Here is a 12,194-nt window from a genome sequence, read left to right on the forward strand (position 1 = left end):
CAATTGCAGCCTAATCACAATAGTCCCTTGCAGGTTTTTGCATGTTCTTGCAGGTACTTGCAGCCAGGGTCTTTTCGGATATGAGCCCGGGTAACCTCTGACTATATGTCGCGACATAAATCAAATTCGGTCTTCCAAGGATACTCCAATTAGCTAATTCCATTTCATTTTGTTTCTTTTTTTTTTTTCCTCATGATGTTTGAAGTGTCTGATGAATGGAGGTTCCCTATATGGCTTATTGCCTAGGAGGCTTACTATTTCGAATAACCCTGGCAAATCATTTAACTGGATTAGCTCGGACCATACTCGGACTTGAATATAAAAATTTGCCATTCTCGTCACGTGACATGATACTATTGCGATTTGCTGTGGATCTGGCACTAATCCCGCACCAGGGCAAGCATCAGCCCAAGATAATTTTCAGATATTTTGTAGTGATTTCTAAGCACAAACAAAAAACTTGTCTTTCTACTGATCAAATAGATTACAAATACAACTATAATTAAACATTAAAATGTCGGGCCACTTATATCATTTTGATGTTGCAATGTCATGCTCAGGATGCTCCGGTGCTGTTGAACGTGTATTGAATAGACTTGATGGTGTTTCCAAGATTGATATTTCATTAGACAAGCAAACTGTCGATGTGGCAACCGTTGATTCAGTCAACTATGATACCGTTTATAATACCATTGCCAAGACAGGAAAGAAAATTAACAACGGTAATGTTGTTTATTAAGTTGGGATGTTGTCTACTTGAATGGTGCTGGTTCTAAATTGCATGCTTGCATTTACATACTGATGGAAATGTGATACATCTATAGAATATGTATTAATATGTACTAATTCATATTTCTAAATTCTATAATTTCATTAATTGTATCCTCACGCAATTCACTTTGAATGAATACACTCTTTATTAACTTTATGATCTCATCGGTGGTCAAATCATATAAATCCCCTTGGTAAAATCTAGCAATGATTGCTGTGATATGATTATTAATCATAAATCTAACATTAGCGAGTTTATTATATGACGCTAATGATGTCGAAATTCCAATTTGTTTAATATATGAACTTGTAATGTCATGAGCAGAGTCAATTATTTGGGTGAGTTTGGTACATTGGAATTCACTAATGTCGTCCAAATCAATAATTGAATTAATTAACCAATTATTTATAAATTCGACAATATCAGTGATTAAATGTTTTAATTTATTAGGATTAGTAGTGTATAATTGTTTATCAAGATTTTTAAACCATTTATCAAGTAAATCCACACTAGTTTCACTTTCTTCATCAGACAAATCAATCGTTGCTAAAATGGTTTTAATTTTCAGGTAAAACTCAACTATCACTTGATTCCAATTAGTTTGGATAAATGACTGTAAAGGTAAATCAAGATTGGCTTGCAAATAGTTCAAATCGTTAATCATTAAGAATGAATTGGTAAGTGGTGGATATACCACTGAAGAAAGTGCTTTGATTGTAGAAACTAAATATTTGCGGTCCAATTGATAATCATGGAAAATATCAATTACTTTAATGGAAATTTGTGAAATAAGTATCTTTTCGGGAACTTTCTGCTTCACTTGTGGTTCAACCACGGTCTTCTCCTGGGGGATAGCCTCTTTCGGTGGCTCCTTGGCTTTTACAATCTTTTTTGGTGATTTCTTCGTTAGGACCTCTTCTTTGTCAGATTCATCATCCCAATTGTCATCCCATTTATCATTCCAATCTGCTGCTTCTTCTTCTTCTTCTTCCTGGTCGCTATTGTCCCATTTAGCATTCCAGTCATCCTCTTGAGTGGATTTAGTTTCTTCTTCCTCTTCTTCATTTTCATCCCATGCATCGTCCCAGTTATCATTCCACCCATCAGTTTCCTCTTCTTCTATAGTTTCCTCTTCTTGTACTGGAGCTTGCACCGCTTGAGCCATTTCCAGAACATTGGCTTCTTCTTTATAGGTCTCTTCTTGATAAATCTCTTCCACATTATCAACAGATTCTAATTTGGTAATAGCATCAGATAAATAAACTTGTCTGATCTTTTCAATATAATTATCAATAATCCATTCCAGGTGTAATTTATATAAGCTTTCTTCAAGCGAACTTGAACTTTCCAATCTAGAAAGCACATTCCACCCGGTACTCTTGCATAATTGGATCAATTCAACCAAATCAGAAGTATTTATCTCATTAATATTGGTAGATATTTTGGTAATTAGCAATTTTGATAATTTTGAATTGATGTATTGCTTAATTGATATGTTATTCAATGCATTGATAAATTTAACAAGGCTGCCTACTGATCTCAAGAAATTTGGCTGGGGTGAATCAGTGAGACTAATTGTAATTCTTAAATCGTCTTCTTCCAGTTCGAGTTGTTTTGGTTGCTCTAATAATATATCGACTAATTGATCCCAATATATCCTGTATTTTGTGAATACTTCTAATACATATCCGTTTTTCAATATAAACGAATTGAAATCATTTAAAATTGCCAGGTTTTCAATGTGATGTTGATCCGGGACTAACAACACAAGATAATCATTCAATTGTTGCACAAACTGTTTCTGTTGCTTGTCAAACAATCGTGACAACTGTGAATATATGACTAATGAAGAATTAGTAGGAATGATGGTCGATTTGAATAAGGTGTGTAGTTGTTGCAAGTCAAGCAAATCAGAAATTTGCTTTTGTTTGTCTAAAAGTTGGGTGATTTCAGAAATACTACTGTTTAACTCAGTAAGACGTTTAAGCTCCTGAATGTTTCGTTGAATTGCTTCATGTTTATTGTTGAGTTGTGATAATGAAAGTGTTTGAAGTGATTCTTCATCATGTCGTGTTTCTTGTTGGTGGTAAAACAACTGTTTTAGTTGCAGAGTTTGTCTCAAATTTTCAAGAGTAACAGATGAACAGACATTTTGGATGTTTTGATTGATATTCCTTAGTTCGTCTTTCTTTGAAGCTAGTAGAGTCTCAATTGACATTTGGTAGTAGTGGGTTGGTTGTAAACTGAAAGATGATTTGGTTGTACATGTGTTGTCAAATTTGTGAGAAAAAAATGGGTGTTTTTTTTAGCTTCCTTGTTGGTTAAAGTGCACTAACATTGCTTAGAAGTTTAGGCATTGGGATGCAATAGCAAATATAACAGAGATGTCTGTCTACTTGTTTGTGGCTTAAAGCTGATCTTATTCTCATACATTAATGACTCTTCTTTCTTTAATAAAGTATCTTAGTCAGGGGCGGCTAAGTAATGGTATTTTGGTGCTACCAGATAGTGCCTAATTTTGTCACGTTTGTTGCTTACATGGTCGGTGGCAAGGCACCGGTGTTCTAAGTATGCCAAGATGTATTAAATAGACTATAAAGTACTTATATTAAATCTTCAGTGATATCATCATCTAAATATTCATCATCCTTATTCATTCTATATATGGTCATGGCCATACTTGCAAAATTCAATCCACCCATTACCCAATCTGGTAATACTATACCATATAATTCAATTAAGTTAAATGATAAATCCAAGAAATTACCAATTAGTTCAATTATCAACATAACTTTATCAAACTTCAAATCTTTCAAGACTTTGTTATATTTCTTACAAATATCTTCATGGATCATGCTGGAAGTTTTCTCAGCTTGTTTGTTTAGCAAGCTATATTCAATCTCAACTTTCTGAATCTTACGAACAACATTGAGCAATTGTGAGATGGTTTTTCTAATCAAAAATACTAAAATCAATACCCAAATCTTATTGGTTTGCTTTAGTAATTTAAGTAAAAACTTGGGAAACATTGGTAAATTGGATAACAAATGCAAATTATCAAGAATGTTTGCTAAATTCTCTAGTATTTCCACTACAAAGTGTTCGATTTTTTTCAATGAAAATTTGCTATTGGTATTTCTGGGATACTTCCTTGGTGGGGTGGCTCTCTTCTTTTTTTTCTTTGATTCTTCCTTGTTAAGATTAAACTTCTTATAAATGGAAGGGTACTTTGGTTTAGGCACAAGTGGAAGTTTTTTGTATTTGGAATATTCTCGTGGTTGTTCTTGTTGTGGTTGCTGGTTCTTATTCAATAATGAAGATAGTTTATCTAACTTATCAGGAGTGATGGAACTATTACCTTTTTCTTGCTCTTGTTTAGCTAATCTAATTAAATTTTCAAGGATTTCTTGTTTCTTATCACTGGTATTAAGCGGTTGGACACTGGATATTCCTGAGATACTCGCGACCATGACAGATGTTATACAACAGTTACCCACGGGAAGTAAAAAAAAAGTGGAGTAGAAAAAAATTACTGGTGCTTTTTTTTGTTGGATAGTCCGCTGCCGCAAAGTTATGGCCGAGGAACAAAAGATTTAGCCCGCGTAGTCAAGCCGCACGGTATTAGTAGTCAACTAGGTCAATGGCTGTAAGCTTCTGCAGTGGTTAATTCTGATGATATTAAGTCAAATTAGTCATATATAGAAATGGAATATCTACCTGATACAACGTAAACACTACAAGAAACACTCTATTTACTTATAAACTTTGCTAATTCAGACATAAATGATTCCAGATCCAAATTCTTGCTATTGATGTTTCGCAAGAATACTTCACCTTGCTCAATGCCAACAACTTCCAATACTTTGTAATTAGTCGTGAATACCACATATTCATTTTCATTAATCACTAATTTATAATTTCCTTTGGTAGCGCATGTTATTTTAGTAGTAATTTTCTCCTTAGTTAAGTTCTGGAGTAATTGATTCATGGCTATATTCCATTGACCAAATTGTTGTAACTCCTGATTTACAACCTGGTGCTGGTCTTGACTGGTTTGAATGGTTTGGTTTAATTCTGCTAATTCAGAAGATAACTCATTGACATTGTTTGTGGCAGAAGTATATTTCCTCTTCGCTATCTCAATCTGGTCTTCTAACTGTTGTAACTTTTTCTGTTGTTCTTCTAAAGCTTTTGTATTGTTACTACCTTGCAACATGAAATCCAAGGTTTCCCAGTTATCTTCCAGCTCCTTGAGTTTAGCTATTTCTTCTTCTAGTTCTTCAGCTTCATCAAACAATGTAGTAGTAGTCAACTCGAGATATTTCTCATATAAATCAGAAACTTCCTTAGTAATAGTCTCAAGATCGCCAATTTGTTGATTTAGTTGTTGTTTCAAATGTTTTAACCGAAGTTTACTTTCTTGGGTAGATTCTCGAATTTCTTCAACTTGTAAATCAGTTATATCTTGATTATTCTCACAAATATGTTTGAGGAATTCGTATCGAGTTTCTTGTTCAAGATATAGAAACTTTAATTTGGAAAGGATATTCTTTTCATTAGCAATTTCGTCATCTATATACCTAGGGTTGGTTAATTTTATATTGGCACTTTTAAAGTCTTTCTCTGCTGATAAAATCCAATACTCGGGGGTGTATTCTAGCTGTGATCTGTATGATTTGCTTAACGAGGTCTCCATTGTAGTTTCTTTGTTTATGTTAGCATACTACGCGTTTGGTGTGTTTGTTTTTTTTTAAGTTCATTTTTGGTTCTCGCGAAACTGGAGAACTATTTGGTGCAAATCCTCCAAAAGAATCTTCAAAATTTACAAATGACTACAAAATACACTAACAAATAAATAATTTATCGTAAATACAGTCTAGCTAACATCTCTAGGTTGAATATCACAACTTAATTTCCAAGCACGGTCTTCTTCGCTATTGTTTAATTGAATGATTTTCCACAATTCTAATAAAATAAGTTCTTGCAACGCTGGTACCGGAGAAATAAAATATCCATCTGAGCCACCAGTATTAGTTTTACTTAAACTCAAGAAACTGTATCTCTTTGGATGGTGTTCCTCTGTATCCAAGTATGAAATTTGTAATGTTTCAATATCAGCAATGATCCTGCTAGTTTTCAAATACTTGTCGATATTAATCAATTTTTGATTTAAAAATGTGTTGGCTTTACGATAATTTGGGTTACCATCAGTCACAAATGTCAAATCCTGTAAAAATAATGAAAAATATGGGACAATCGGAATGTTATAATCATTTGCAACCAAAAACTTTCTCAATTTACTTCGATAAACTGCATAATTCTTATCGGGGTGTATAATGCTCGATAAATATTCATACAATTCAGTATATTTCTCAGATAAATCTTGCCATAAACCATCCAATCTAGTAATCAAATGTGATTGCAATGCAGTTATAATAGCAGCCAATGAATTAAAGTTTCGTAAATACAAACATGAAATAGCAACCTTTAACCAAGTCTTGACAATATTAACCCGTAATTTATCCAGAATCCTAGGTTGTAAAGTTGATTCTAAAACATAACTTGATAAGCAATTAGTAAATAATAATGATGTGCGAACATTAGGAGCCATTTTTAAATGAGCACGTTTAGCAGTATAGTTTTGATTTAAAAGCTCTTCTGGTTTAATTGCACAAAATATTTGTGATTCAATTAATGTTAATTGTTTAGCGATTTCTAGTCCATTGAAATCCAATAAATTAGGACGATAATTTGATAATACCCATGTTTGATCACAAATTTTAAACCAATTACTAATCAAAGTAGTTAGTTCGATCGGTTTATACTTTTTGTCGCTGGATTCACACCATGAATCACCCAAGATTGATCTAAATGCAGCATTCAAATTTTCAATAGTATGCAATTGTGATTTGGTTAATAATGACCCAGCATTAGATTTTTGATTCCCGATACCTAATGGTAATGGCAAAGCTGTTATCGAGTTTGAAGTTGACGAATTAGTATTGATTTTTGATAATTCATATCCGTCAACCATGGAATATACCGATTCTTCGTCACTCATAATTGAAGGAGGACGGTCAAATTTTTTCTTATTAATGGTTATGCTTCTATTAACCAACTGATTATTGACACGATGATAACGTTTCTTGTTTTCAATTAATGGATGGGAAGATAATTTTGCTGCGATTTCCAATAATCTCAACCCGTCTAATGGCAAAATAATACAAACTCCTTCATTAAAGAAATTAATCAACGTTGTTAACAAGCTGTAATCTGCATCATGATTCCAGTACGATTCCATCCAAATTTGGAACATTTTAACAATCAATCTTCTTCTCTTTTTCATTGCAATACTATTGTCGAGTATTTCCATTTGGAATCTGGAAATTAATTCTTCAATCAAATCAATACCATTGGCAAAACTTCTAAAACAAATAAAAAATGTTGACACAAAGAAATAATCCGGAGGAGCTTCCTCATTTGTAAGAGTGTAAATCAATCCCTTAAATGATGCACCTAATAAATTACCACTCGAATCAACTAACAACTCATTCTTAATATCAGATGCACCATTTGATTCTGAAGAAGCAAATTGCTGAAACTCAGGGGTGGAAATCGAAAATGGTGAGGTTGTATCATTAGTCAAGATATTTTGCATCAAATTTGCACCTGATTCGGTAAAACCTAGATCTCCGGACTTTCCAGATCTAACCAAAGAATATCTGTTTGACTTGTATGGCTTAGTCACACTAAAATTTTTAAAATTGTCTGGTTGATTCAAATTTTTCGCAATACCTAATGAACATTTACGAACAAATTCCTCGGGTTCAATTCTCATTTTTCCATAATCGGGATAAGTTCTTTCCCCGCCACCTTTTAATTTGAAATCTCCTGTAACATCTAATAATTTTCTAATTGAAGTAACTGTCATACTGATAGCTTTAACCATTTTAGAAGCAATGACAATTAAGTTTCCACCTTCTTTAGTGTAATGATAATCCCTAGTTCCGTTAAATTGAGGTGACCCAAATGAATCAACTTTTTCCTTGGCAGATTCATTAAAAGTCTTGGAAACTAATGCTTTCACCGTAGTGACCAACTCGCTAACTAATGATAATAAACAATCAAGTGAAGCGTCTAAATCTTGAGGTTTTTCGGATGTGAAATCAGAGCCAACTTTTGAAATATATAACAATTCACGTAACAAAAGAATAATTTGATGGGTGATAGTTTCCAAAATATCACATCCAACTTGGTTATGTTCAATCAAATCTAATCTTCCTAAGATTAACCCCAAGTATGAAAAAAGTATTCCATTTATTTCAGTGATTCTTTGTTTAGCCAATGGTGGGCTTGGAAGCAAAGAATAACTAATGAATCCATCATGTGTTGCTTTTGGTTTGGCGTGTTGTTTGGCCTGTCCTACTTTGGCACTTTCAACTGACCAAATTTCCAAGAACGAAACCGCTTTACGAGCAACTTGATAAACCATCAAGGTTAATACTTCAATTTTATTAAAACTGGAAGTGTTTTTAAATTCATTGGCTTTGACCATAAGATTATACCAATCAGCTAATAATGTTTTTCTTGATTTTCGTACCACCGGTCTCTTAGTTACAAGCTCATTTGATCTCGATAAACAATCTGTCTCCTGTAATAATAATCTAACACCATCTCTGATTGAATTAACAACCTTGATTGAAAAGGTATACTTGTTATTCCGGGTCTTGTAACTTAATGGATTCAAAAGGAATTTTCCACAAGAATGGAATAATGGTTTTAAATAATGACTATTGGGTATTTTAGTTTCATCATCACTATCATAATCATCCTCATCATCAGCTATTGCAATAGCAAAATAATTCATAGGAATCCATCCTCGTTGTAAAGAATCAATTAATGTTACTTCACCCCATCCAGATTCGTCAATGGTATGCACAAATGCTAAATCATTCTTGTTAAATGATAAACATATAGAAGCATCAGCTTCTGATTGTAAAGAAGATGAATCAAATGGATGCAATGCTCTGATAAATAGCGAGGAAAGATCTTCTTCCTCTTGTTCAGCCACAGCCATTGTTGCTGCTTCATAAGCAGTTTTAGCGACTTTTGCGGCATTGGTTCCATTAACTGACGTCTCAGATGCAACTGATTCGCCGTCAGATGACAAATGTGAAGCATTATTATCATCATAAACTATATTTAACCCTGTGTTACTGTTATTGTTGTTTAATTTACCCTTTGTAGCAATGAATAATTTTATCTTTTCTTCTTCAGACAAATCTTTGAATCTTGTATCAGTAACAACTTGACTAAGCAAGTCTTTCCGTATAGGTATTTCTTCGTTGTTTGTTTTATCAGCTTTAATTCGGTTCCCACTAAGGGCAAATGAGTCGTCTTTGCTGGTATTAAAATCAAAGGAGCTAGAATCTGATGATGGTACCTTACTAGAAGAACTATTTATACTCAGTGCACACAGAGAAGGTGCATCAGGTTCTTCATCGTCTTGAAAAGTTTCATGAATTTTCTTGTAATAGGCACTTTCGCGTGTTGGCTCATTTGTGCCCGCGTTTAAATTGTTAGCTTTTTCAATATTTTGTTGAAAATTATTCATAAATTGGTGCGAATCCCCTGTTGTTGTCTTGTTTTGTAACTTCATAGATAACCTCTTGAATTTATTACTCAATTCTTGTTGGGGTAATAAGTTTTGCTTCTGTGTCTCCACAATGAATCCATCGGCTCCTATCAAAGGAGTCTTATCATCTATTGGATCATTGTTAGAATTGGATACTAATTTTGGAGTAGCATCTTCTGAAAGACTATGGGGAGGTGAATTGCGTAAAATGGAAGCATTTATTGATGTGAAACTAGGGGTGCTTCCAGTGAACCGGTTATTCTCGTATAGTTGTGCTTTTGGTTCTAACATGGCTTCTTGTTCTTCTCGATCAGAAACGTAGTGAGTATTGACAGTGGTATAGGACAGCAAGGTGTTGTTTGAAACTGGGTTGCTCAAGTACTCTTGGTTGTTTATGTGTTCATCCTCCTCTTCTATCTCTTCATTGTGAACTTCAAAAGTTGTGACATTTGAATGTTTAGTTTCTGGTTGTGAGTACACACTAGAGGTAGTACTAATATGCTTTGTTGGGTCAGGAAACGAGGGATGTAACATGCTGAAATTTAACGGTAGTACTTATGCAATGTTTCGTCTAAATAACCTGGGGTAATATACTAGAGTGTCTATTCCTAGGTGAAATATTCAATCTCTAGAAATTGGTTGTAAGAAATAAATTTTGGTTGTAAGATTTTTACAACAAAACTGGAAGGGAATTTCCTGATTATTTTTATTTTTATTTTTATTTTCTTTTTTTTTTTAATTCTGATTTATTGGCGGTAAGTAGAAAATTGCATTGTATTTTTAGACTTTTTCCTATTTGGGCAGGACGGAGGAAGTGCGCGTATTAAGGTACATCTAACGCGTGCCGGATTGAAACTAAAAAAAACTGAAAAAAAAAATTTTTGTTAACGAAAGGGGGGAATTAACAATACGTTTTAGTCGCTTAAAGCAATCATCGTGTACCTGACTAAATGCGTCCAATTTTGAACCACATTTGTATTGTTCTAGTACTGGTCGCTAGATTATGTAATAGTTGACTATCGAACAAATTATGGTAACAGGTTATGAATTGTTTATAACCCTAGGGAACATAATTACTCGAGGGGGAGGGGGCAAAAAAAAATATGGTTAGAGGCTATAATTACGACGACAAACCCCCCCCCTAATTTCGAATATTTCGGTTGGGTCGCCCACAATTACTTCAACTGAATCCTTAATCGCTCGGCAATCTTTAAATACGAATTACTACATATCTGATGGTATTCAAGCACTAATGCTTAAAGTATGTTTTAAATTCGCGGTATAAGTTACTAATTGGCATGTGCTCAATCTTCTTTCCGTGTATCAGGAATTAAGGAAAAACATCGCAGAAAACCCTATTTCGCTCTTATCTTTAACTTTAAATAAAATTAGACAGTTGTCATCCCTTCTTTTTTCTTAACACCCTGTCCAATAGTCTAGGTGTCAAAAACGACAAAAAAGACGAAATTTCATGTGCGTAACCGGTTGCTGTTGATTACGAGCAGTTGAATGTAAACGACTCTGTGAGTATATGCCTCGTAGGAAATTATCAGCTGCACTTTAAGTGCTCCTGCATCTAGCTGATATTAACGCCGTGCATGTCTTTCAGATACAAAATCTTAAATCTAGACTTTATGGATATATCCCCTATACTAGAGAGGCTGTTTATTTGATTTCGATGTGAGCCAGTTAATAATACTTTGTCTAGCTAGTAATAAGTACATGATATGGAATAACTGTTTGTTACCAAATTTTAGTTGTGGTCCCTGGGAAATTTCTTCTAGTTAATTTTGTCGGATGCAAAAAAAAAAAGTTTGAGTTAAGCGGTTAACAATGTTTATTCTAACATTCCTTCTTCATGTTCACGCAAATCAACTGGCAGAAGAAAGCAGAAGCAAGAAATTTGATAAGCTATAAACATTCAAACAACCCTTCATCAAGTGGGAGTTCATCAAGTGGATTTTCGTTTGCTGGCAAATCAATTAATATGAAAGCTGTTTGTCCATCAAAACTGAAATTTAAATTGAAGATACAAGATTTAACCGCCAAACTTAGGTCGAATAATATCTTGTTTGCAAAGAGGGTTAAAGAATTTCAATTTCAAACCTATGGGTATTTCTATAAACAGAAGGAGGGTGTAGTCATTGAACCACATTATAATTCGTGGGATAATATCTCCTCATCCACATTTTCTTCCAAGGATAGCTCCAATTCCACACCTGCTTGGGTAGAACCCATAATTGAATTTCCTAAAGAAGTATTTGGTGATTCAGCTAAAGAAGGTCCTTCATGCAATGCATTCAATTCACCCAAAGAAGAAATTCATCAGAATTCCCCCAGACCCATAATCTCTTCGCCTAGAGAAGAATCTTCTTATCATTCAGCTAAAGAGAATCATTCTGAGGATTCGGCTATAGAGAACCCCTCCTATAACACACCCAGGGAAGTGCTTCGAGTATTTTCTCCTGATCATGGTTTAAATTGGAATCCAAACACTGACGAAACTGAAAATGTTTCAAATAATATGGTTTCTTTTAGCTTGAAAGAATTGTGGCAATGCTTTTGTCTTCATTATAATACAACTAGTCTTACCATTGAAGATGTCAAAATTTGCGTTGATCGTTTGTTTCCTGACAAGTATTCTGAACAAGTCGACAAATTATATTTACATGACGAAGATTTCAACCATCTTTTAGAATATATTGGAGTCATTGTTCAAAGAAATGATTTTTGCTTCTCCTATAACCCTAAAGGAAAACAGTTATGAGTTGTTCTTTTTTTTTTGCA

At 33.8% G+C, this 12,194-nt stretch overlaps 7 protein-coding genes across 7 annotated transcripts; 3 read left to right on the forward strand and 4 right to left on the reverse strand. All coding sequences in view use genetic code 12, as the record gives it.

Annotated features, from left to right (window-relative positions):
* Positions 1-50: 50 nt before the first annotated feature.
* On the reverse strand, positions 51-2,572 carry DSL1 (Dsl1p; the record flags this gene model as incomplete). The annotated part of the gene is made up of 1 exon (XM_007373629.1): positions 51-2,572. The coding sequence occupies one exon, from the start codon at positions 1,935-1,937 to the stop codon at positions 843-845; it is 1,095 nt and encodes a 364-aa protein (XP_007373691.1).
* SPAPADRAFT_70279 (uncharacterized protein) lies at positions 51-3,025 on the forward strand (the record flags this gene model as incomplete). The annotated part of the gene is made up of 1 exon (XM_007373630.1): positions 51-3,025. The coding sequence occupies one exon, from the start codon at positions 216-218 to the stop codon at positions 504-506; it is 291 nt and encodes a 96-aa protein (XP_007373692.1).
* Positions 515-739, forward strand: ATX1 (copper metallochaperone; the record flags this gene model as incomplete). Its single annotated transcript, XM_007373631.1, has 1 exon — positions 515-739. One exon carries the CDS (start codon positions 515-517, stop codon positions 737-739), a length of 225 nt encoding a protein of 74 aa, XP_007373693.1.
* Positions 3,026-3,100: 75 nt separating the features above from the next.
* Positions 3,101-4,269, reverse strand: SPAPADRAFT_59532 (uncharacterized protein; the record flags this gene model as incomplete). The annotated part of the gene is made up of 1 exon (XM_007373632.1): positions 3,101-4,269. One exon carries the CDS (start codon positions 3,799-3,801, stop codon positions 3,376-3,378), a length of 426 nt encoding a protein of 141 aa, XP_007373694.1.
* A 159-nt stretch (positions 4,270-4,428) lies between these two features.
* SPAPADRAFT_59533 (uncharacterized protein) lies at positions 4,429-5,492 on the reverse strand (the record flags this gene model as incomplete). Its single annotated transcript, XM_007373633.1, has 1 exon — positions 4,429-5,492. A coding segment is annotated over one exon (544 nt), but the record flags the coding sequence as incomplete, so codon positions are not given.
* Positions 5,493-5,648: 156 nt separating this feature from the next.
* BUD5 (Ras family guanine nucleotide exchange factor) lies at positions 5,649-9,698 on the reverse strand (the record flags this gene model as incomplete). The annotated part of the gene is made up of 1 exon (XM_007373634.1): positions 5,649-9,698. One exon carries the CDS (start codon positions 9,696-9,698, stop codon positions 5,649-5,651), a length of 4,050 nt encoding a protein of 1,349 aa, XP_007373696.1.
* A 1,567-nt stretch (positions 9,699-11,265) lies between these two features.
* Positions 11,266-12,174, forward strand: SPAPADRAFT_49183 (uncharacterized protein; the record flags this gene model as incomplete). The annotated part of the gene is made up of 1 exon (XM_007373635.1): positions 11,266-12,174. The coding sequence occupies one exon, from the start codon at positions 11,266-11,268 to the stop codon at positions 12,172-12,174; it is 909 nt and encodes a 302-aa protein (XP_007373697.1).
* Between the last annotated feature and the right edge of the window lie 20 nt (positions 12,175-12,194).

This window comes from Spathaspora passalidarum, assembly GCF_000223485.1.
Source record: "Spathaspora passalidarum NRRL Y-27907 unplaced genomic scaffold SPAPAscaffold_2, whole genome shotgun sequence".
NCBI classification, from domain to species: domain Eukaryota; kingdom Fungi; phylum Ascomycota; class Pichiomycetes; order Serinales; family Debaryomycetaceae; genus Spathaspora; species Spathaspora passalidarum.